At 40.2% G+C, this 27,005-nt stretch overlaps 1 protein-coding gene across 1 annotated transcript in view; it reads left to right on the forward strand.

Annotated features, from left to right (window-relative positions):
- The window catches only part of LOC137287174 (B-cell receptor CD22-like), a 129,368-nt gene that overhangs the window by 55,111 nt on the left and 47,252 nt on the right, over positions 1-27,005 (forward strand). Inside the window, exon 6 of the mRNA XM_067819347.1 lies at positions 24,937-25,206. Coding sequence (XP_067675448.1) covers positions 24,937-25,206 — 270 coding nt within the window. The remainder of the gene's footprint in view (positions 1-24,936; positions 25,207-27,005) is intronic.

Raw genomic sequence — 27,005 nt, forward strand, 5'->3', positions numbered from 1 at the left:
AAATAGTTTGTCACGGTAAATTCTTAACCGTAACAATACTGGGGGCTCGTCCGGGATAGAATTCATTTGACATTTGAGACCTTTTGTGAAATATATTCCAAATTTCTGCAATTTTGCACAAGTTAATTGTTGAACCAGCAAAATGGTGTTTGAACTTGAGAAGTTTGTATTGTCCCCTGACTCTGAGACAATTAGTCAGTTGAGGAAATCAGATTTATTGCAGATTTCTTCACATCACAAACTTGAAGCCAAACCTGCTATGAGGAAATTTCAAATTTTGAAAATTGTTTGGAACCACTATGTTTATGAAGGAATTTTTTAAGATGATGTTTTGGAAATGGTGCCAGAGGAAGGTTCAGATCAATTAGAAATAAAGAAACTTGAGATCCAATTACAAATTCAAAAGGAAGAAAATAGAAAACAGGAAGAACTCAAAAGGATGGAAATAGAAAAAGAAAAAGAATGAAAATGAAAAAGTTTGAGATGGAGAAGGAAAGAGAAAAAGAGGAAAGGGCATTGAAAAAGTTAGCGATGGAGAAGGAAATAGAAAAGGAAATAGAAAGAGACAGAAACAGAAAGGAATTAGAATTGAAGAAATTAGAAATTGACAAAGAAATTGCCTTGAAAAAACTTGAAAACCCTTCTCAGTCCTCAGATTCTTCCACTTTTGACATTGCAAGGCATGCTAGGCTTGTACCTCCTTTTAATGAGAAGGAAGTGGACAAATATTTTCTACATTTTGAGAAATTTGCTGAAAATCTTAAGTGGCCTAGGGAGTCGTGGACTATGCTGTTGCAAACTGTTTTGAAGGGTAAAGCTCAGGATGCTTATTCAGCCTTGTCAGTACAACAAAGCTCAGATTATGATCTTGTCAAGAAAACAATTTTGAAAGCTTATGAGTTAGTACCTGAGGCTTATCGTCAGAAATTCAGAAATGCTCACAAAAGGGACAATGAGACTTTTGTAGAGTTTGCTAGAGAAAAAGAAACATTGTTTGACAGGTGGTGTGGGTCTAAGGAAGTCACAGATTTTGATGGTTTGAGACAGTTAGTGTTGATGGAAGATTTCAAGCAGAGTGTTCATGCTGACCTTAAGACTTATTTGGATGAACAAAAGGTTGATGACTTACATAAGGCAGCAATGTTGGCAGATGATTATTGTTTGACTCACAAGAGTTCTTTTAAGTCTTCGGGTAATACAAAGTTTTCTGGCCAAAAGGGCTTTTCCCCGGTTAACACTTCAGGACATGCAGGTTTCAGTGGTGTTAGAACAGGTTCAAATTCTAGTGGCAAGCAGTCACATACTTTTCAGTCTAAGCCTAAGACTACCAGTGGTTGTGATCCTGTTTGTGCGTATTGTAAGAAGCCAGGTCATTTGGTGTCTGCATGTTACAAACTCCAGTTTAAAAATAAGGCTACAGGTTCCCCAAATGCTTTTGTGTCCATTGCACCTAAGCCTTTCTTTCCAGGTGGTTCTGAGGAGAGTTTTGTCTGTGAGAGTAAGTCTCCAGATTCTGTAGTTAGGAAGGAGTTTTTGCCCTTTGTGTATAAGGGTTCTGTGTCACTTATGGGAGATAATTCTACCCCACGGCCCGTTATTATCTTGAGGGATACTGGATGTTATGTATGTAGAAGAAAAGGACTAACACCTTCTCAGTCCGTTGGACCACACACGTGGTTCCCTTTTATTCAGCTTTCACCCAAAAACAAACCCTCCAGCTCAGAAACGAAATGCGTATACTGGTTACATGTAAAAGTGCAATTTCAAAGCGGAATTTGGAATATGAATGACCAAAACACCACATATTTCCCCTCTTTCAAAAGTTCAAGTGCAATCATACGCAGACAAGTAGACCGGAGGTCTGCGAGTTCTCTGGGGTCGAGTCTCATCAGCAGGAAGCACATCGACAACTGAATCAAGTGATGATGGCTGGCCGCTAGCAGGAATGAGATGTCGGGCATTCCAACAGGTACCATCGTGTAGCTGATAGGAATACTTCCCTAACCGGCGTTTTATCTGTCTAGGCTGGGACAGACTTGAGCTCAGCTTGTGACTTCGAACTGGTCTTGATGTTCGAACCCAATCACCTGGTTGGAACTTCGGGGTTGTAGGTTTACATGCAATGTCAGTGTAACTTTCAGACTTCTTCTGTCTGTTGTCAATATCTCTAGCCAGAACGTCAGGATTGTTTGACGACTTGCTAGGGTGAAGTCTGTCAAGTGGCAACTTAATGTTTCACCCCAACATCAGCTCCGAGGGGGTTCTGTGTGTTAGGCCATGAGCTGTTGCTCTGTAGTTTAACAGAATTGATTGGATTGCTTGACTGAAGGATTTTCCAGCCACCATATTTGATTTCAGGCCTTCCTTAATCACTCTGCTGAATCTCTCTACTCCACCATTACTTTGAGGGTTATATCGTGACGTCAAACGATGTTCAATGCCCAAATTGTCCAGAAATTCCTTGAAAACGTGCGAAGTGAACTGTGGACCATTGTCCGAAATAATGACTTCTGGTACACCCCAACGAGTGAAGAGATTAGTGAGAATGTCTATCACAACTTCCGACGTGACGGTGCCAGTAGCAGCGATTTCTGGCCACTTGGAGTGTAAGTCATGCACCACGACTAAAAATCTCTTGTTCTGAGGAGCAATTTGGACTTCGCCAAAGATGTCGATCTGCAACTGTTGCCATGGCTGTTTAGGCCACGGAATGGACAGTGCTGGCGGAGTCGCTGGCTTCAAGGACTTTTCACTGAGTACACAAGGCTCACAATCCCTCACAAACTGTTCTATTTGGCGGTCAATGCCAGGCCACCAAAGAGATTCTCTACACCTCTGTTTTGTACGCACAATGCCTGGGTGACCCTGATGGGCCATATTCAAGACTCTCTGTCTAAGAGACTCGGGGATAACAGCTCGATATCCCCGTCCGACGCAGTAGGAGTCAAAAATAAATAGTTCATCCTTCATCTTGTAATATACAGCAAACTTCTCAGGACACCTACTTGGCCAACCCTGTTCAATGAATACCCGCAGTGAGCACAGGGTGTCATCAGACTTTGAGCACTCCTTGAGCTCTGCAGGAGTAACGAGCTGGTCAAGAGAATCTAACAGAACTGATAAAACTCTGTTCTCCTCCTCCTGAGAAAGATCCTCCGCCGCCGGTGAAATCTCGTCCCTGACGAGCCTACTTAGCATATCAGGTACCTGATTGTTCTTCCCAGTGACATACTGCACATCAAAGTTGTACTGGTGAAGACGATCCGACCACCTGTATATTGTCAATGGCCGATGACCTGATCCCGATGTCGCTAGTAGAGTGGTCAGTGCCTGACAAACTTCCTACCAAACAGGTAGATATGCCAGTGTTCACAAGCATATATGCAAGCAAGGGATTCACGCTCCCCTGTCGAGTACTTCCTTTCTGTTTCAGTCAGAGTCCTAGACCAAAAGGCGACTGGTCGTTCTTCCCCATGGATCATTTGACTCAGCACCGCTCCAACAGCGATACCAGAAGCATCCGCAGACACAAATGTGTCCGCCGTCAGGTCAAAATGAGCAAGAATTGGCGGGGATGCAATGTCATGTTTGAGACCTTCAAATGACACTGCTTGAGAGTCACCCCATTCCCATGGGACATCCCTCCGCAGCAGTTTACGAAGTGGTTCGGCTTTGTCAGCAAAGTTTGGGACAAACTTGAGGTAGAAGTTTGCAGCCCCAAGAAACGACAAAAGCTCTGCACGGGTCTCAGGTTTCTTCAAGTCAACAATTGCCTTCACGTTCAAGACTGTAGGCAGGATACCGCTTGCTGATACCCGGTATCCAAAAAAGTCAATTTCACTAGCAGAAAATGTGAATTTATCTGCGTTCACAGTGACGTTATGTTGATCAAGTCTCTGAAGCACCATGTCTAGTCTATAATCATACTCCTGTTGATCTTTACCATGTACCACAATGTCATCAATTTGGTTTGGTGCACCTTTAATGCCTGATAGAATGCTTGACAAAATCTTCTGAAAAGCACTAGGACTTGAGGAGAGTCCATAGGGCATACAGCAGTATTGGTACACACCCTCATGAGTGATGAATGCAGTCAGGTAGCGGCATTCTTCCTTCAATTTCACTTGGAGATAGCTACGGCGGAGATCAAGTTTTGAGAAAACTGTAGATCCATGAAATTCAGAAGCAAGTTCTTCCATGGACAGTAATGGGAATTTATCCGGAAACACACATTTATTAACCTCCTTTAAGTCAACACACAGACGTATCTCGCCAGTTTTACGTCTAGCAATTACCAGGTTGGAGATCCAGGGTGAAGAATTTATCTTTTCGATGATTCCTTGGCTTTCTAGCCTTCTAAGTTCAGTAACAACTTCATCCCGTACAGAGAGAGGAATTCGGCGCAGCTTTTGTGACACCGGAGCAACATTTGGATTCACACTAGGCTTATGCACATACCCCTCTATAAGTCCAAATCCGGAGAAGACTGATGGATATTTCTCGTAAATGCCACTTGGCACATTTCCCACTGTTTGAATTTTCATCCCTTGTCGATTTCGAACTGGAGTTTGTCAAAGAGATCAACCCCTAGTAAACAGGATCCTTTCCTTGACACAATTATTAGAAGCAATGACCCCGCACAACTTGACCTTCGAAGACCACGTCCAGGTAAGTCATACCCAGTATGGGCAAAACGGAGTCGTCATATCCAAGTAAAGTTTGGTTGGCAGGCTGCAGCACGTGCTGAGGAAACATTGATTTATAAAGAGCTGCATTCAAAATAGACACTTTGGATCCAAGATCAATCAGCAATGTCACTGGCTTACTGTCAATGTTCACTTGACAAGTTTTAAATTGTCCTGCTTCGGCGTTCACAGAATACACTTCAGTGTGAGGATAATCCTTGTCCATAGAATCACTATTTGAAGACACCATCTTGACTAAACTTTTTGATTTACACATTCTAGCAAAATGTCCAACTTTACCACAGATTCTACACTTCTTTCCCATAGCGGGACAGTTTTTATCCTTAGCATAGTGAGATGAAGAACCACAACAATAGCAATGTCCAGATGTAACAGTTGATTGCCTCACTTTATTCTTATCGTGATTTCTAGATTGTTTCTTTACAACCTGTACACTTGTTTTGTTTTCGATCAAAGATGGTGTCCGGTTTTCAATCACCTTCGCCTCCGCAATGGCCTCCTCAATCTGCACGGACAACGTAACATCCCTATCAAGTGTCAACGTGTCTGGTTCCATTAATAAACGCTCCCTAATTCTTTGGAAAGTGGTCTTTTCAATCAGTTCGTCACGAATTAGTTCATTAGTCAAGAAACCGAACTTACATGTAGACGCGAGTTCAGTGAGAGCCAAGACAAACTGACGAATACTCTCAACCGGCCTCTGGTCACGATGACGAAAATGCCACCTCTCCATCATAACACTACGTTGGTGGACAAAGTGGTTGTGTAACACAGTTACAGTATCGTCGTAAGTGTAAGTTTCACCAAGAGTTCTAAAGATACGCTGCCCCTCAGTTCCCAGACAGTGTATCAATATAGCACGTTTACGGGCTTGCTTCCCTTTGTCCCCCGGTATACCACTGGCCACCGCAAAGTTATCAAACATCTCTATCCACCGAGTCCAAGGTATAGGCGGCTCACCTGGGGTTGCAAGAAACGGCGGAGGTTCCGACAAACTGAACGCCGCCATCCTCGTCGCCAAATATGTTATGTATGTAGAAGAAAAGGACTAACACCTTCTCAGTCCGTTGGACCACACACGTGGTTCCCTTTTATTCAGCTTTCACCCAAAAACAAACCCTCCAGCTCAGAAACGAAATGCGTATACTGGTTACATGTAAAAGTGCAATTTCAAAGCGGAATTTGGAATGTGAATGACCAAAACACCACACTGGAGCTCTTCAATCTCTGATTTTGAAGGATATTTTGCCTTTTTGTGATGAGTCTTCAGCTAACTCAGATGTTTTGCTTCAGGGTATAGGTGGCAATTCTTCTGCTCCTCTCCATTTTGTCAATTTGACCTCAGATCTGATTTCAGGTGAGGTGAAAGTTGGTGTTCTTGACTCTCTCCCAGGTGTCGATTTGTTGATTGGTAATGATCTTATGGGGGCTAAAGTTTCGCTGATCCAATTGTCACTGTTTTGCCAGAGAGTTCAGTTAGTACTGAAAAGTTGGAGGATGAATTTCCGGGTATTTTTCCCTCTTGTGCAGTGACTCGTTCAATGTCGAAAGGCATTTCTTCCAAGACTTATTTGCAGAATGATACCATGTATGATTTGTCAGATACTTTTATGGATCATTCTTTGTGTGAGGTGGAGACAGACGACTTATCCTCAGAGAGTAGTAGCTCTTCAGGACTTGTTGATAAGTCAGATAGTTTGTCAGGTGGTGAACATGTTCTTTCCAGAGAGCAGCTTATTAGTGCACATGATGAGGATGTTGAAGTGCAGAAGCTGGCTAGTAAGGCAGTTTCTTTTGCGGAGGTTATCAAGGTTCCAGTTTGTTATTACTACAAGGATGGTGTTTTGATGAGAAAATATAGGTCGCCGGATGTTCCTGCGGAGGATGAATGGAAATTGTTCCACCAAATTGTGGTACCACCACTTTGCCAATTGAAGTTTTTTCTGATCACAATCCCTTGACTTTTCTTCACAAAATGAAGAACAAAAATCAGAGACTTATGAGGTGGAGTTTGACCTTGCAAGGGTTCAATCTTGTGATCAAACACATTAAAGGCAAAGACAATGTTTGTGCTGATGCACTTTCCAGGGTATAAATGTTTGATGACCTGATGATGCTGTATGTATGTATCTGCAATTTGTCATTGTAATTTTGCAACTAATACATCCTCACCACAAGTAAAATTTCTCTCTTTTGACTTCCTGTCATAGTTTTGCTTCAAGTTTGCTTGTGAAACTTTCAAGTTTTGTCTTGCCAACTCACTTTCTGTTGAAAGTCTGTCTTGAAAGGTAGACACATAGTGTATGAGATTGATCTCGGGACTGTCATTGAGCCATTGTTCTTTTAAATGTTTCAGTGGCCCGTGCACACTGTGACCAAATACAAAGGGGCTAAACCTTAAACTTTCCTGAACCTGACCCCCCAACAGCAAACAACAACAAATGCACACCCTCATTCCAGTCTTTCTCTGTCTCAAAACAATAAGTCTTGATCATATTCTTCAAAGTTTGATGAAACCTTTCTAAAGCTCCCTGTGACTCTGGATGAAAAGCACCTAAGTGGTAAATAGCTTGCTGAAACATCTTTGACATAATATTTGAGCCCTGATCAGAGTGAACAACATCTGGCAAACTAACTAAGGTAAAAAACTTGATCAAAGCCTTGACAATCACAGGAGCAACAATCTTACGAAGTGGAATTGCTTCAGGAAATCTGGTAGAAGCTCACATGATAGTGACAAATACTGATTTCCAGACTTAGTCTTATAGGTAGTGGACCAACACAATATAAGGGTAACACTATTTTTCAGGGCACTATCATTTGCAGAAGCCCGAGGTCTGTCATTAACTGCCCGACGAAGGAGGGCAGTTGAAAAGACCGAGGACTTCTGCAAATGATAATGCCCTGAAAAAATAGCGTTACCGCTATTATAGCTATAATGAATAGAATTTTTAATAAAATAAGAATAAAAACAGCGGCATCGGTTTAGAAGCATTTACTGCCATCAACAAAACCACGGAGGTCACTGACACACATTTTACAAATATAGTCACGTCATAGAACAGCACAGATGATGTCACTATTGAGAGTGACGACATTCAACCTTGACCTTTGCTCATACTACCAGCCACCATTGTTTTCAGTGATCAATAACTTAGACTTCAAGTCGATATTTTCATTGCTGTATGTTGTAATTTATAGTACGATTGTTATGGTTGGCACAGACAGGAAAGTGCATAATGGCACAGGGACATGTGACGAATGTGAGCCAGATAACTCTGCTGAAAGGTTCCTCAAAAGCCTGTATAGGTTTCAAGGGAGATGAAGGAACTTTCTGATTTAGTTTTCCAACAATTTGGCATGCATGACAGGTCTTACAAAATTCAGCCACATCTTGTCTCAAACTGGGCCAAAAGAAATGTGCCAATATGTTCCTACAAGTCTTGTTTACACCCAAATGACCTGCCATGGGACTTTCGTGTGCCAGTGAAAGTACATGCTTTCGAAATACCTTCGGTACCACACTGTGATGGTACAATTTCCATTCATCCTCCGTAGGAACATCCAGCGACCCATATTTCCTCTTCAGACCATCATCCTTGTAGTAATAACAAACTGGAACCTTGCTAACCTCCTCAAAAGAAACAGCTTTACTAGCCAACTTCTGCACTTCAACATCATCACCCTGTGCACTAATAAGCTGCTGTCCAGAAAGAATGTGATCACCACCTGACAAACTATCTGACTTATCAGACCTGAAGAGCTACTACTCTTTGAAGATAAGTCATCAGTCTCTACCTCACACAAAATGAATCTACCTGACAAATCATAAATGGAATCATTCAGCGAAGAAGTCATGGAAGAAATACCTTTCGACGTTGAACGAGTCAGTGTACAAGAGGGAAAATACCCAGAAATTCATCCTCCAACTTTCCTGGATGAGCCCCCAATTTTTTTACGGTTAAAAATTGCCGTGACGAAAGGTGTAATAAATCCCCCTAGAACTGGCAAAATATATAACACTGAGAAGTTTGAAATTTTCAACAATTCTTTATATTGAGCAAAGCAAAGGCAACAATTTACACATCCACATGAGAGGTTTCATGTACAATACAAATGAGTCAAATTCAAAGTAATGCCTAATGGGTCACAAAACAGTCAACGCGGGTCTTGGGGTCCATGGATGAGCCCTTCATGTTACTAGACATCGGATGCATTATAGTATCTATTAGATCATGTAGAACAAAGGCCAAATAAAATCATATTTTCCAAAGACATAACAAAACTGCCATTTTGTGTATTGTACCCAGTCAAAACTATATCGTATCGCTGAAGGTGGAAATGGGAAACTTACAATAAAAAATCACTAGACATAATTTAAATGTTGTTCCGGTTATGCTACCTGCTATTCAATTGAGCCAGAAATAGCAATCAGCTGTACAAAGATGTTTTCGTCCAATGTACGGTGATACAGGTAAAAGCGATCCAATGATATTTCATCAAAGAATTTCTATTCCATTATCAGAATATTTTGTATATTAAGCAGTTATTGTCACAGATATGTTATATATTGCTATCGGGTTAGTATATAATGCATGTTTTTCTGCAAACATATTTAACATGACAATGAACTCAGGCTGTTACCTGTTGGATACATTTTACGTAGGACACTTCTGACTTTCCGCGGTACTTGCAACTTTGATTATAAAAAACAAAATGTTGGCCATTTAATTGTTAAAAATAACTTCAGTGAGTCAATTATGCAGTTATCGGAATCCATGGATCTTTAGGTTGTAATATTTTCGTAGTTGCCAAGAATAATGTGAATAATTATTGAGAAAACCTGGCATGTTTTAAGCATGTGATACACAATGGATATGTACGATAAACATTGTCAGGTGTCATCTGCTCTGAATTTCACTAGTTTGTTATTTCCCATGAAGTGCAACAGCATATTTGTTGTAGAGCTATTTTCGACTTCGTGAAGGGGTGTGATTGCAGTTAAACTTTTTTTATGGGAGCCACGGATCACCCCATGGTTTATCCGAATCCACGGTATTGTGAAGTGCATTTTTGAGAGGGATGACTGTATAATGTCAACTCACTGAAGTCTTGATGTGAGAGTGAGAAACACTCATGCAGAATAGAATACAGTGAGCGGTCAGGCAGCGGTTATGTAGATTAAGCGTTGATGGAGATTCAGAGTTATGTACTCCTGTTAATCTGTGTATTTCCGTGTCGACAACTAGCCTTTATGTATGAATTCAGTCATCAATTCAAGAACTTTCTAGCACTTCCATCGCCACTAACATGGAATCTTCTCGACCAGCCTCCCGGACACTAAGTCAAGGGGAGGTAACTGTGGAGCACTTCCTGAAAGTCTGCTGCCAAAATGCTAAAAGTACTCATCAATTATGATACGGAATGTGATCCATAATAATTATCATTCAAAACACTAAATGTTGTGGCCCAATAATAATTATTAATTAATCAATAATACAATTTACAGAAAATACACTCTTGTAACAAAACGAAGAACATTTTTTGCATAGATGAGTACAGGTGGTGTTGACAAAGCATCCTTTAGTTGCTGGAAGGCTGATTCATGATCTTGACTCCCATTTGACTTGTTGGTGGCTTGTCTTGAAGGGAATTTTCTTCTTCGCTATGGGAGAAGTTCTTAACATAAGGGAACGCATGAAATAGCTTCTTGGGAGCCAACTTGATTCCATTTCATCTCAAATGTTGGAAAATCCACTCTTAACCGAATGAGATGCGCTTCAAAAGAATCAGAAAATACAATGACATCATCCAGGTTAATCATTCTGATTTCTAAGTGAAGCTCTCCTAATATATGTGTAGCAGGGTCACAATGATGACACACTAAGTGGATACAGGTTTAAATCAAGTTTATTTCCAAGTGGATTGAGATGGCCAGGAATACACAGTAAACCCTGAAATAATTATGGCAACACTATAATAACAATATGCAGTGAAGCCTCGTTAGTCTGGATGCCAATAATTCACATGTCTTGCCTCCCGGGCAATTTCAGCTTGTTACCAATCAATGCCTATATAATTTGCCTCGATAGTCCGGAAATTCAGTTTCTGGCACCGGACACTAAATAGCTGTAACCAATCAGTAAAATAAACAGTAAACTGCTTCACTGCCCGGACTCTGTAAATCATGTCCACAAACGGTAACAGCACCTCCCGGTTTGCTGACTGTGTTTATATTTCTAACGTGGACAGTGAACCAGCAAAACCTACACGAGTGTTGAGTTTCTGAACCTTAGCTCTTAGTATCAGGCAGTAACCCATTCTAGTGGTAATGTATGAGGAATGAATTGCCGTACCTTTGCATCTGTGGTAAACAGCATTTTGTGGGAAAATGACTACCATTGTCAAGTGAGGTAAAAATGATGATCGTCTAAAACACATTGACTCGTCTATAAAGAACAAATTTTGTTGGGAATGGCCTAAGTGGCCCCCTTGACCCCCGGCTTGATTTTTCAGTGTCTTTAACAATTTGTCATTCTCATGTCTGTGATGTACATGCACATGTATATGTACATGTATTTCAGACAATGAGATGTCACTTGGAAAATTTATTGATGTGATGTGATGTATGTGACGAGAAAGCTTAAACAAACATAAACACCCACGAAAGACTTTGCAATGTCTTTGATTTATTTATTGTTATGCTTGCTATAGATCATCTTATAAGCATAACATAAAATGAATGTTAATACAGCTTAGGCGCCCACAACATTTTGTGGGCATTAAAACACTACCGAAACATAATGATAGCAAAGATTTAACTTTGTCAATATCAGGGGCAATAACTCATGACATGGCTTAAACAATGTCATAAATGATAACAGGGGACACTTGACATACACCATTTACCTTAGAACGTTAACACGAGATGATGATTCCATGTTAGATATATATACACATGATGTAAACAGTACAGCATGGAACATTACATACCCTATGTAATGCTCAAAGGTTTGTGTTCATGCCTGGCTGTCGATGGACTTTATAATGCATGGTGTATATTGGAAATAAGATAGATTGTAAAAAGAAACGAACCAACTGGGTATAACTATCCATACAGCCATAATGAGCATTGAAAGATATTCCATACATTATAAAACCTTAGATTGAGATTGCCATTACTTGTGCAAAAATACTTGAACAACATTTATACTCAAAGGATACTCACAATGCCTCATTTTGCTGTTATTTACTGTGATATATGTTTCAAAGGGAACCTATGGCACACAATAAAATAGGAACTTTGCGCATACCAGTGTGGCGATTACTACAGAGAATTAAGGGTTATTTACAATACTAAAAACTAAAGCAAACTAATTGTATGTACAGACATACAAATGAACAGACATGCAAAGTATGTCCCTGTCACATATGTTCCATCTGGCCTTGATATGTAGCTGGAGCATTTACAGACACAAAAGGCAAATGAATAGGTCCAGCAGTAAAGGGGGTTCTTGCTTTATGGTCTTCTTCTATTTCTGTTTGATGGTAACCCAACTTCATGTCCATAACTGTGAAAAATTTGGATCCTGCCAGTCTAGCAAAGATATCTTCTACACGTGGCAAGGCATAGGTGTGATGGTTCAGCGATCGGAAATCAGTACATAGGCATAAAGATTTGCTCACAAGGACTACCATAGAAGCCTGTTGACTATGAGAGTGTCTTATGATTTCACACGCATGTAACTGTTGGAGATGATCCTTCATTTCCTGGAAGTAGGGTCTGTCAGTTCAATCTGATGTTTCACATCAGTGTACTGGCCAACATCTAAATCTCCCGTAGAAGACACTTCACTGTATTTCTGAATGAGCTTTTCACCTAGCTTCTTCTGTTCCTCATTAACCCTTGGAGATATGTTCACCTTGTCCAGTGGGTGCTGTTTTACTTCCAAGTTGGTGTGTGCAACTTTTTCAATCTGGGCATGCTGTATCTCACAGATGACTATCCTAGGGTAAACGATTGTGATCTGATTGGTAAGCTTTGACAAGTGAACAGGAACTTGTAGTGATCTCTTGTACTAGTATGGAAAAAATGCAGGAGGTCTCTCTGGCTTCTTTGCTGGATGTAGCATAACACAAGTTTCTCTGTAAGGCAGGTCCTTGTAGCGTGAGCACTTGACTGGTACAGTTCTGTTGGGAGGTACAAATACTTTCGATGCCCCAGAACTATGCATAAGTCCCAGGGTGCCATAAGTTCCTTGTCCTGCAAAATGATGTTCCTAAATGCAAGGTACCTACTTCAAGAAAGTAAGGTCCAGTTGCCTCCCTACAACTCTCAAGAGCTGGAAAAAGGTAATCAGTCCCTTGTGAAAATGGTACATACTTGTTGTACTCACTGTATGGAACACCTAATAATAAACAAATACTTTTTAGACAGGGAGATATCCCACTGGTTTCAACTGGACCTTCCACGCATCCTTTATAAGACAATGCCTCACCATCAGCACATTACATTATTGAGAAAATCTTTGTTTTTTTTCTAATGATGCTAATATTGGAAAAAGGGCTTTCACTATGCACTATGCATACTAAATAAGGGAGACAACTCTTGAAGGCTTAGAAGGCAGCTCATTACGTCAAGAGTTATCTCCCTTGTCTGAGCAGACGGCTTCCTGTGTTGACATGGAAGAATTTACAGCAAGAGAGAAAAGAAAGCTCATTCTAGATGATTTTGAAAGGGGTGAGGCTGATGCTAAAGTGTTAGCTTGTAGACATGGTATTCCTCTGTCTACAGTATACAGAACTTTGAAGAATATTCAAACAGGAACCGGGATAGAGCACAAAGCAGGGGCAGGTCGGCCTAGGAAATTCAGTGTTGTGGATCGCCGAAGACTTGGGCAGATTGTGAGTAGGGGCAAATTGAAAAGTGTTGAGAACATCAGAAATGAAATGATTAGCAGAGGAAGTCCTCAGGTATGCAATGAAACAGTTAGGCAGGAATTACAGAGACTTAATTGGGTGAAAAAACGTGGAATTCCCTCGCCGTTGATGAAAGATGCACAAAAGGAAAAACGTTTAAACTGGTGTCGGGCTCATGAAAAGCAAGATTGGGATAATGTTTTCTTTTCGGATGAAAGTTCTGTTTGGCTTTTCCCTAATTGTGTGAAAATTTGGACCAAAGATACTGTCAAACCTATCTACCAGCGACCAAAACATAGCCCGAAGTTTCACATGTGGGGTGTCATATCGGCTCGTGGAGTGACGCCATTGTGTGTTTTCACGGGAAACTTGACAAAAGAAAGATACGTTGACATTCTAAATGGTCACCTTCTTCCGACAGCACAAACATTATATGAAGATGATTGGATTTTCCAGCATGATAATGACCCAAAACACACTGCGCGCTACACCAAACAGTGGTTGTCGGGCGAAAATGTTCCAGTTTTAGACTGGCCCAGTTACAGCCCAGACCAAAACCCAATTGAGAATGTGTGGGGAGTCATGAAGGACAGAATAAACCAAAAGGAACTGAGAAATATTGAAGATATGAAGGCCGAGGTGGTCCAATATTGGGATACCCTGTCACACGATTACCTACAAACTTTGATGGGTAGTGTGCCTAGGCGTATTCAGGCATGCATTGCTGAGCGAGGAGGTCTAACAAAGTACTAAAACAAGACTGAGACTGTAAAAGGATGATTTTTTAACATGTTTATGTAAGTAAAACGCCAGAAGTTAATAAACGTAATGAGTTACATGACGCAACATGATTCTCAATAATTTCTGGGAATACTATACAAATGAAATCCCCTAAGGCCTCAATCTCAGAAGATGATGAGAATTCCTTGTGAAAACTTTCCGGGATAGTTGACACTGATGATCCTGTATCTAAATAGGGCCCTATTTGAAATACCCTTTATAATGAATGACAGTTGACTTGTTAGCTTCTCCAATCAATCCTGTTGGTATATCTGAATGGACGACTCTGTGTGAAAAAACCTAATGTCTGCCCCTTGATATTGGTCTTCTGCCATTTAAAGGTCCATGCCCCATTTGGCTTTTGTTGACACAGCATCCTCTCATAAGGTGACCATGTTGTCCACATCTATGGTACTAGACATCAGACTGTATTTCAGAATCCTGAGGTAGGTGTGCTTCATTATCATGCAGACGATATTGTCCTTTCTTCTGTGCCTGGGAAATGGTAGGAGTGAGCTCATCCTTTCCATCGGATGACAACTTGTCTTGGATGACAACTTGTCAGAAACTCCCACAACAGTGGTACTTCAGATGGTGGTTGAACTGGAGTCATAACTTTTGCTGGTACAGGTTTCTTCTGTAATTCCTGTCCCCTTTGTTCCTGGACATATTTTATCCTCATTATAGTAACTCAAAGCTGGTCCAAATCCTGTTTGCTGTCAAATTTCTGTCCTGTTGAGTCCTTCAGCTCCTGTCGGAGTCCTGACCAGCAGACTGTCCTGAGTACAGAACTTGATCTGTCTTGCTGTATGAAACCTTGTGAGACAAGCCTCAGTCCAGCAGCAGCAGCATCCTTTTCCTCTTAATGAGCACAATAAAATTATGCAATAACAACTTCAACTTGTTCCAGGACTGATGAACTGAAGTTTTCAGTTTGTTAAGGACGGAGATGTGTGATGCAGTGTGGCTTAACCTCATCATGACATGTGTATCTTCACCCGAGTACTCTCCTAAGCACCTGCAAGATCTCACCTTCAGCATGAATCTTACTACAAATAAAGCTATCTACCTCATAGTACCACACATCAAATGAAATACCACCCTTAGCTGTTGGGTCACTAGAAAAACATGAAAAGCAAGGTGCTCCGTCTTACACACGGAGAAACGATGCATAATTATCATTGAACAAATGTAATATACAACTAAAGGTTTAGGTTTCCTTTATCAACTATCACGTTTTTGTAAGTTATGGTTTTTAAGTTTTCTTTAAGAAACATCAGTTAGCTAACACAAGTTGTGGGTTTGTAACCTTCACCTGACTACTGTACTCTAAGCCATAATATGCTGATAAAAACTAACACACATGACCTCAAACCAAGACAACAACCCTGTGGATAGGATAAGTGCGCAAAAAGAAGTGAAGTGCCAACCTACCGAATGTATCTGTATATCCTAGTGATCAATGTTATATACTTCTAAGAGACAGCACAACCGAACAGTAACTTAACCATATACTCTTTTGTGGTATATGCCAAGTTTGCCAAAGACTAAGTAATAACACTACCTAACACAATATCTACTGTAGTGCAAACAATACTAAAGATTAATACCAAAAGGAACTGCTCAAGTGACAATACCCGGGAACTTATATGCAATAAAGTGGCTAAACTATCCAAGCTTACCTATGAATTATTTGATTTGTGCATGTGCGGAAGTTATGAGCTGACTGTTAAGTAAACCTAAATACACCAACACAGTAAATGAAGACAAAAGCCAGTGTGGAGTTAAATGGGCGCAGTGTGGATGGCGAGGCCGGAACACCGCACTGAAGCATGTAACGCCCGCACAGGCTAGCAAAGCATTTACAGACCCGCACTGGTGTACTCAAGTTAGACAGCTGTGGCAATTGGCAGCCCAATGCTGGAAAAACTCAACACACTCCATTGCGGAAGCAGCAGGTGGGAGTTTTGGGCTCCCGCTGTAACAGCGGGTACCTAGAATCCAGGTAGATCAAGCAAGCAAGGTGTAATGAAGAGGTGCGGAGTCCCGTCGGTACCATGCCACCCGGCACCAGTTTATTCACAACAATGGAAAATTACAAAATAACCGACAAGACTAAATCTTACCGCGCATAGTCTTACCAGGTGATTACCGCCTTATTGTTTGAGGGGCACCGCACTACAAGCAAAGCACATTAAGAAACATTATGACTTTCATGTAGTGATTGACAGAGCATGTGAAGCTATGCTATTGAAAGATGTGATGTAATGCCAGCAGATATTACGTGGCTCTAAGCTTAGCTGCATGAGATGTAAGCGGAAGTGACTTCAAGCGCAGGAATTAGCTGGTGGATGAAATGTAAACAATGTAGTGGGAGAAAACATAACAAAATGGTAATGCAGCCCATAACACCATTTAGCTAAATATTTCTAAATGTCATTAACACAAGTATTTAAGGCAAATTAATGTTACATATTTAGGTTTAGGTTACTAATTTACTTCCTATAAGTTCACTATGATGATTTAAAATGTAACAGAATACTATTTACAAACATACTGCTACATCAGTTCCAACTTAAACTCAGGTTGTACTGCTTTTGCCATGTGGGATAGTTGCTGATAGTTCATATTCATCAATAGCAGAAAAAATTAAACAGTCATTGGTCATATAAGATTGCTTGTGAATTCAAAATGATGGAATTGTGTTTGGCTTTCAGTCACATAAATGCTGATATCGAGGATGAAATACAACTGTGCATGCTGGATTAGCAGTGTTGGAGCGATGTTAAATGATATATTGTAGAGCCAGTCCATTTCATGAATTCATCTCAAACTAAGACAGGGATCTCATTGTAACCTACATTTGCTGCAGAAGTGAATACGGCAGGTTCTAGTTTTGGAAAACCAAGAACTGTTTATCATAGAAAATTAACGTATTTTATTTAGGCACATTGTGATTGTCTCTCAAGGGTATTCATGGCATGATACCTTAAAATCATCAACAATCGGGGAACCATCTATTTCACGGACTGCGCTCAAACCCCGGCTAAATTGCAACTGTGGCAGTAGCTGTCTTAGTAAACCTAGCCCCCGTGTTATTCATTACACTCCTGCACTGTCTAAGAAAACCTAATAGGATTCAGTACTCTCCTGTCCTGTACATCCCATTGGCTTATGCATGCAGTCACTTGTTACTGGCTTCCACATGTAAATGCTGTGCTGCCCAGTTAAGTTCCTGTGTTTTGTCAATTAGTTACTGTGTATCTATACATATGCACCATCCTGTCTTAACATGCCTCACAAACCCCAAAACGAGTCCCCCCACATCCCTCACATCCCATCTTTGCAAAACTATGGAATCCATCATCAACAATATCCTCAAACACAAAATTGTAACTGAATAATCTCATAAAGGAGGACCAGAGCGGCTTCATTCTGAACCGACAATGTTTAGACTATATTTTACATTTGGAACAAGATATCAAGGTAGCACAATCACAGAAACAATACACTATGGCCATTTTTATTGATTTCAGTAAGGCTTTCGACATGGTTTGGCATAACAGCCTCCAGCAAAAACTTCACAATACAAATTATACCACAACCACCACAGCTGAACTAACTGCAGTTCTATCTACCATGCTTATCATCCCCAACCTCAAACAATCAGACTTCATAATAATAGCCAATTCACTAAATACTATCAAACATACACACACTAAACACTCTTACTCTCAAAATGATATCATTTACAATATTATACTACAAATCGACTAAGCCTCTCCAATAAATCCATCACCTTCCTATGGATACCTGGCCACACACAAAACCTAGGCAACAACATTGCCGATTCTGCAGCAAAACTCGCCCTTACCCATCCCTCAGCCCCCCTAAACCATCACACTTCCAAAGCAGAATTCAAACAAATCATCAAAAATATCACGATACAACGAAATTATGAAGCAAACTTCAACTCTAGCAAATCAAGCTGGGTTAAGTGTGGGAGAAAACACGCCTCTGAGGTTTTGGTAGACAATGTAAAACTGGAGGGGGAGGGATTTCTCAACCCCAAAATCGAGGAGAAGTGTTTTCTCAAATATAGACATGCTGTCAATGATGGGTAACTACAATGTAGATGATCATTTAATGAAGGTACATAACAATAACTGAAGCATGCGTAAAATCAATTTAATGACAGTAACTATATGTAGATTATAATATAAATTAACCCTTCCATCTTCGTTGGCCTGTTGGTCGTGCGGTAGAGTGTCTACCTACAGATGAGAGGATTGATGTTCCAATCACGCTTCGGAAAACCTTTGTATTGTGAGTTTAATCTTCAACGATATTTTTCAATTGATTTCAAACACTCATGTATCATTAGAATGTTGATGTTCATATAAAGTTAGGAAAAGTAAACCCTTGGAAGCAGTCTTACTGACGAAAAGTAAAACCTGGGAAGCGGTCTTAATAACGAAAAGTAAACCCTGTCCTGCCAAAACAAAAACCTCAAATGTGGTTATTCTGGGAAAACAAGAGATGACCTAATATATAGTGAGAAGCACACTTTAGGGTTATATATCCATAATCACATCACCAATCAACTCAAGACTGAGAGCCACTTCACTGCTCAAGACCTGGAGCCCAGTGCTGATTGTCTGGCTGGCTGTGGCGAGGCTAATTAGGGCTAATCACGCCTGATATCCCTTGCAGGTTTCGAAGATTACAGGAAACTGTCTTGTCATACGAGCAAGTAATGATTGTTTTAATTGTTCAATTGCATTGTAAAGATATATGTTGAAAGAAAGCAGGTGTCAATACATGTCATATATGTAACGTTTTACCTAATTTTATTGTGCTTTCTCTTGAAGACTTTTGGTGATGTGTACATATGTATTTTCTTAACACATGTTTGTATTGTTTGTATGTAAGACATCCTTTAACAAAAAATGTGAGGTTAAATTGTTCAAAATGTCTATGTCAGTGGCAGTAGCAAAGCACATGCTTAAGAATCTTCTATGAAAGAAGTGTTTTCGTTGATACATTGCTAGTGTATACTGATATTTTAAGGAAATTACTAGTAAGTTAATCTGTGTCTTACATGGAGCAGATTCACAGTTTGTCACTTTGGTTCATCAACATTTAACGCAGAAAATATACATTATCATACAAACATACAAGTATGCATATTGTATAATACTATATTCCTTGCACATACATGAGACAAAGGGTCATGGGATGGGCATCATCAAAGTTCCCAAATAGGAAGTTTTGTACCTCAACTGTTCAGTACAGTGGCTGACTTGTTACATATGACCATTCGTATCATGATAAACCTGTCACAGAGGAAATGAGAGGTGATGGGGCGTGGGCTAAATTCCTGAAGAGCATGTTTGGTCACTAGACAGCTTGGATACAGATTGATTATTGGCTAGATTGTTGACCAATTGATATGCTGGATTTCAGTTTTATCAACTCTAGCTATCATGAAAACGTTTGTGTATTGTGAACATACGTAATCGTAAGGATGCATGAAATGTATTTTTCTGCAAAACTTGGTAGATATGTCTCCCTAAGATGACATCCTTACCTTGTCAGCTAACCTCTTTGGTCATGTGGACGAGGCGTCCGACTTCAGATCAGAAGGTCTGTCGTTCAAATCCAAGCATAGGAAATTTTGTGGCCGCTACTTTGTATGCCTGTGCATTTGTATGTGTGTACATATAATTAGCTTTTCTAGTTAGTTTTAATCATCATAAATAACCACTAATTCTCTATATTTATTTCAGCATCTAACAGACACTGAAACATGCAATGGAATTATAAGTCTTAAAATATTACTTTAGTTTCAGGTTACTACAAAGACTGAAATAAAATATATAATAATTTATGTATTTTAAACAAGTTCTTAATTTCAGATCATATCAGCACCAGAATAGTTCATAAAGTTTAATCGCTTAGAGTCTATAATAAAATCAATAGTGTTTACTCAACCATGACAACACGATATGATTGGTCCATTCAAGCCTGCATGCTTTTTCTATGCATGAACATCTCACACCTGACAGGACCGACAAAACAAGGCAAAGCCTAGATATGTACTAAATCGTCATCAGTATATACCTACATAAATCCATCGTCCATACACAGGGGCTTATTGTGTATTCCTGGCCACTTTCATCGACTTGGGAATAAACTTGAACTTGCACCCTGCATTCACTTTGCTGTTGTCATTGTGACCCTGCTACAGATATATCAATCAGAACCTATAGTAGTGCCTCTTGCTATGTACAGGATCTTGTGATTTATTATTTTCTTGGTTTCTATGGAAACGTTTTGGACTGAGTCTGAAAAGTGAGAGGTGTTTTTCGTTTCCAGAGCAGAACTCAATAACTTCTTAATATCTGTCAGTAAAACTTGGCAGATATGTGTGGCAGACCCCAGACTGGTGCCTTTTGGTTTTTAAAGGTTTTTGTGATGTATTATTTTCTTTTGTTTCCATGGAAACGTTTTGGACTTAGTCTTCAAAATGGAGGGATGGGCTTTGTTCCCAGAGCACAACTCGACAATCTTTTAGTATCTTTCAACATATCTTGGCAGATATATGAGACAGATCTTGAGATTGTGGCTTTGCTGATGGTATTTATAATTTTCATGAATTCCATGGAAACAATTCAAACTTAGTCTGAAAAAAACAGTGAGTAACTGTGAGATGATTTGTCCTTTCAATAATGTGGTTGCCAAGGGGATATGTCATCTTCTGATGACTCTTGTCTCCAGCTGTTTCACTTTTAGTTTCCACTGATGATGTCAACCGGCATGCGATAGCCATCCTGGCTACAGTTAAGTGGTAATTAAATACAGGAAATAGTCTCACAGTGTCTCCAAATTGCAGATTATAGAATGGCTGAGTATTTGCATGAGTAGGAAAGGGATGGGTATAAATAATTCATGATTCGTTAACTTTTCCTCATCATGAGTTCAAAGAGAAATCGATTAACATATGACGCTAGTTTCAAGCTCAAGGTGGTTGCCTTTGCTGAGAATGGAAACAACTTTGCTGCTGCATGCAAGTTTTCCATTAACAAAACATTGGTGCGTAGTTGGAGAAAAGCGAAGTCATCCTTGGAGGACATGCCAAAGACAGGGATTTGAGAGTGCATTGAAGCCCCTACAAGACATTCTTTTCCAGTGGATCAGTGACATGCGGTATTCAGCATGTATTATGACACGCATGCTCATAAGACAGCGTTCATTCTCTGTAGCTTCACTGGACGAGGAAAGATCTGGATATAACAATGACATTTAAAGCCTTCGGAGACTGGTGCTCTCGTTTTTTTTAGAAGATTCAACATGACACTTAGGCAGAAGATGCACATCGCCCAGAACCTTCCTGCTGAAGTGGAGATTAAGGTTGAATTTTTTCACCAGTTCGTTCTCTGCAAGAGGATGAAGATTGGCTACGAATTGAGCCAGGTCATCAACAAGGATGAAACTCCCCTTAACTTCAACATGCCAGGTTCAAGGACCATTGAAACGAAGGGGAGTGCAACGGTGTAAGTTTGAACATGTGGAGCGGAAAAGCAACATTTCACAGTGGTTTGGGTGTGTGTGGTAGATGGAACAAAACTGAGGCCTATGATTATCTTCAAGCGGAAGACAATGCCAAAAGAAAAGTTCCCCAGTGGTGTGTTTGTCACTGTTCAGGAGAAAGGGTGGATAGGCAAGGCACTAATGCACTAGTGGCTTGAACATGTTTTGATGAAGAGGACTGAGGGTATCAGACGTTACAAATCCCTACTTGTGTAGTGTGTTAAAAAGAAGTTGGCAGAGAGCAAGATGAGACAGGCAGCTATCCCAGGTGGATGTACATTCCTGCTATAGCCACTGGACGTGTGCCTCAACTAGCCGTTCAAGGCTAACATCCAAACGGAATGGAACTCATGGATGGTGAACGGGGAACACACCGTTATTTTCTGATTTGTGCTGCGATGAATCCGACACTGATTTGATGGATTCACTGCAGCTGACCTGTAATTCAGTGTCACATAACTGTACAAAAAGTGACTTATAAATTGTACTTGGACTTTGCTTATATTTTATAGGTGTTAATTTCATATCGCAACATTTGAACACAAAATGGTGACTTGTTTTGGAGTTATATACTCGACAATGCTTTGTAGAAAAAACAACAATGCAAGATAAACACACCTTTACCAAAACCAACCAGCAGCGCAAGGCCCTGCTACCAGTTGTCGCAGAGTTGGTCAAGACTACATGAGAAGCTATCCCAACTGCAGTGGTGAACCGTAGGTTCTTATAGAGCAGTATTTCTAATGCCATGGGTGGCTCTCTGAAGACGACATTCTTTTTGATGATATGGTGAAGTCGTACTGGGTCAGGTCCAAAGACAATGCAACATACCAGACGAATTCAAGGATGAATTGGGAAACTTTTACGGTGACATGACGGATTCATATAGCTATGGTCTGTTCCAAATAAGTCTGCATTGCTCATTTCTGCACTAATCTCTCCTCAGTAATGTCCTTTTATTACGTTTCCTATCTCCCTACCATTGGAACTGTAGTTAAGCCCTAGTTGGTTTAACAGGTATTTCACACTTTCACATATCAACTACATAAAATTTTAGAAATAAATGTGGTGACAGTTTTTTTTCTATTTCTGACAGTACTGTGGCTGTTTCGCAGCTTGCAAAGTTGTCGACTTTTCGGAGGTTTACGTTTTACCAGCAGCAATCCATTATTGCATTATTTGTAGTGATGACGCAGATTGGTATTGCAACATTCCAGATGAAGTCAGTACTCTCCAGACATTCATGCCATCACTTAACAACGGTTGCAATATATCCACAAGTTATACTGACACAATTGGCTGTCCTTTTGATTTTCTCAATCCAGATTTGAAGAATTTAGTGAGAGTGCTCATTAAGATAAATTTGTTACCATAGGTTCGTGAGTTTGATATAGCGACTTATGAAGTGTCCCAGTTAAATATCATGCTTGAACTTTGTTCTCGTTTGATATTTAACTCAGACACATGATGAATCTCTATATCAAACTCACGAACACATGGTAACTTACAAGCATTTGTATCACCTGACATTGCTTGGCGACATTGTTCTCATGCAGTTTTCATTGAGAATACCACAGTGACTCTCTCTCCAGTCTGCCTTGAGACCAGACATGAACCCCTAGAATACATTTGGGACTTTATTTGAAGAAGGATACCCTGTACAATCTATTCATAATCTATGCCATGTAGTCAGGTCATTGCTCTACCCTCATACTTTAAACACATATCATTCGGAGTCAAAACAGATGATTTGTGTATTGTGCCATTATCATTATTGAAATATTGAAGGGAACTTTATTTTTGTGTGTGTTCTTGGGTGCAGCAAAAACTTTATGTTAAAAAAATATATTTGCAAGAGCTAGTTCTAAGTATGTTCAAGGTAGTGATTGGCTGGAATTGATAGTTATTACACCTGCCAGTACAAATAATATGCAGTTGTATGCAGCTTTATGCATGAGAACTTCTGTCCTAAAGTCTTTTTGCACTTGTTTTCCCCTTGTTGGAAGTAATTTCATAAAACCAGAATTGTTGATATTTCTTTTGATGCAGCTGTAACAGTGTCTTGCCATGTTCTGCATTAGGTGGAAGTTGTGTTTTATACAATTTCGTCTTTTGCAAGCTACCTGCAGCTGTTTGTCAGCAGCACTCAATGTGCAAGCTTCTTCAAGTATAAACAGCCTCGGAGATTCTACCTGCCTTTGTGCAGCTTATTCAGTAGCTAGAGGCATGACGGCCTCACTGTGTGTCACAATGCATGCAATAGCAGTGCAACACAGGGTGAAACGAGATGCTGCACGATATTTGTGTATATCAGAATGAGAGTAATCAGATATTGGTTAAAACTATTACAAATGGACTCATTTAGATACCCAAAGCAGAGCTATCTTCTTACCAGCACTTTCAAACAAAACTTACAGAACATCTTTATCCGGGATTGGCATTTGTCTATTTGTACCTGAAGTTATCTGTCATTACACTCTGGATTAATAACTGATTTTCACACAGAAATAGATATTACCTGTGTCCAAGACAAGGCTTTGGTATGCACATTCTGTAAATTCAGAATAGCATGGAACAATCTAAATGTATAGAGGAAGGAGAACAGTGCAACTTTATCATCCACTGTGAACATTTTATGGATCTGTTAGCCTCTGGTATGCCATACAAATGTAACTTACTTGTTCACTAAATCCACATGAAAGATAAATCCACGTGAGAAAATAATTGCAATTGTACCCTAGGTCATATGGCCTGTAGTATTGAATAAACTGTTTGAAGTCACATAATTTCGACAGGTGTTTCTTACAGTGTTTGTTAACAACATAGGCATTCCTGCTCTGTTATACTTATTGTAAACCAGAAATGATGTCATCAGACTATATTGAGTGATGTCACTAGATGTTTGTTTATAGTATCAAATATTTATTTGTCCATTCAGATGTACCCGAGGTAACACTGAGCCCAACGTGTCAACCACACAGAGTCTATGTAGGGCAGCCCAATGCTCAACTGATCTGTCAAGTGACGGCAGCCAACCCATCAGTGACGTCTTACATCTGGACACACAACGGTTCTCCTATCTCATCAGCAACAAGCAGAGAGTACAGTCTGAGTCCTGTCTCCAGGAGCAGTGGAGGAAGCTACACATGTGCTGGGAGGAACTCCGTGGGGACATCTAGTGTGTCAGCTGTCACAGTGGAGGTGCAGTGTAAGTAACATGACTACACTACTGAAAGACAAGGATGTGTGAGTGTGTTGGGGAAGCTATACATGTGCCGGGAGGAACTCTGTGGGGACATCTAGTGTGTCAGCTGTCACAGTGGAGGTGCAGTGTAAGTAACATGACTACACTACTGAAAGACAAGGATGTGTGTGTTGGGGAAGCCATACATGTGCTGGGAGGAACTCAGTGGGGACGTCTAGTGTGTCAGCTGTCACAGTGGATGTGCAGTGTAAGTAACATGACTACACTACTGAAAGATGATGTGTGTGTGTTGGGGAAGCTTTACATGTGCTGGGAAGAACTCCAGGGGGACGTCTATGACTACACTACTGAAAGACAAGGATGTGTGTGTGTTGGGGAAGCTATACATGTGCTGGGAGGAACTCCAGGGGGACGTCTAGGGTGTCAGCTGTCACAGTGGAGGTGCAGAGTAAGTAACATGACTACACTACTGAAAGACAAGGATGTGTGTGTGTTGGGGAAGGTATACATGTGCCGGGAGGAACTCAGTGGGGACGTCTAGAGTGTGAGCTGTCACAGTGGAGGTGCAGTGTAAGTAACATGACTACACTACTGAAAGACAAGGATGTGTGTGTGTTGGGGAAGCTATATATTTGCTGGGAGGAACTCAGTGGGGACGTCTAGTGTGTCAGCTGTCACAGTGGAGGTTACTCACACTGCACCTCTACTGTGGCAGCTGACCCACCAGCAGGTGTGTAGTTAACTTTCCTAAATGGGGGTGAGGGCTCCATCCATGTTGGCGGCTGCGAGCCCGCTAAGAATCATGGGCATGGTCCCCCAGGAATTTTTTAGATTAAGAGCCCCCTAGTGCAATTTCCTGCTTTCTGAAGGTAAAATGACTCCATTTATGTAATCTCCAATTTGGTATAAATTATTTCTTCTGCTTCTTTTGACCATTTTTTATGCCTTTATTTTTAAAAAATACGTAGCATCTGTCTATAATGTTCTGTCTATAACTTTTGAAAGTATGTGTATACATAACTGTATATATGCAAGACAACTATTTCATTCAGTTTAAGTATCAGTATATCTACTCTGTGAAAAACAAAATTCACATTCTGATTTGGAGTTTTCTTACTGAGTGCATATAACTGATTCGAACATATGAGGAGGAATCAAATGTTCCCATTATCAGGAAGAAGTTACAGGGCAATCAGGATAAAATTTTGACTGTAATATCAGTGATCCTTGTCTAGTTAATGGACCAACAACTGTCTACTTCACTGTATCCAGTCTTGTGCTGTATGCTTCTACGCACAAGTACCCCCAAGGATGCAAAAGTGTTTGTAATACCGCCAAATTATTTCTTCAGTCCTGACGAGTGTTGATTTAGAATCAGCTTCTACTGAATGTAGGCATTTTCACTCATACGAACTCACTGTTTTGTATGTTATTGTTTATTTTGTCTATCCTGTCTTTTGGATTTACCTGGATTGAATCAAATTTTTTTTCAAATTAAATCTTTTGTTAATTATCATTAGGTATTCCACGATATGGCTTCAGATTACAGAGTTCTGAGTATTCGTTATTTTATGTATGAATGGTTGTTAGTATTACATGTGACTGTATAATTCTGGTTTTGATCATCACAATCTCAGCATGATTAATTCAGGCATGTATTTCTGGGCAGCGGTGAGATTATATGATGCTCAAAAGAGTGTTATGACAGTTCTTTGATGTACACAAAATAACCTGTAAAAAGACTTGTAGGGGGAGGGATGGCGGTCTGACCACGTGTAGTCGTATGCATATCTCAGGCGTAG

This window comes from Haliotis asinina, chromosome 1, assembly GCF_037392515.1.
Source record: "Haliotis asinina isolate JCU_RB_2024 chromosome 1, JCU_Hal_asi_v2, whole genome shotgun sequence".
NCBI classification, from domain to species: domain Eukaryota; kingdom Metazoa; phylum Mollusca; class Gastropoda; order Lepetellida; family Haliotidae; genus Haliotis; species Haliotis asinina.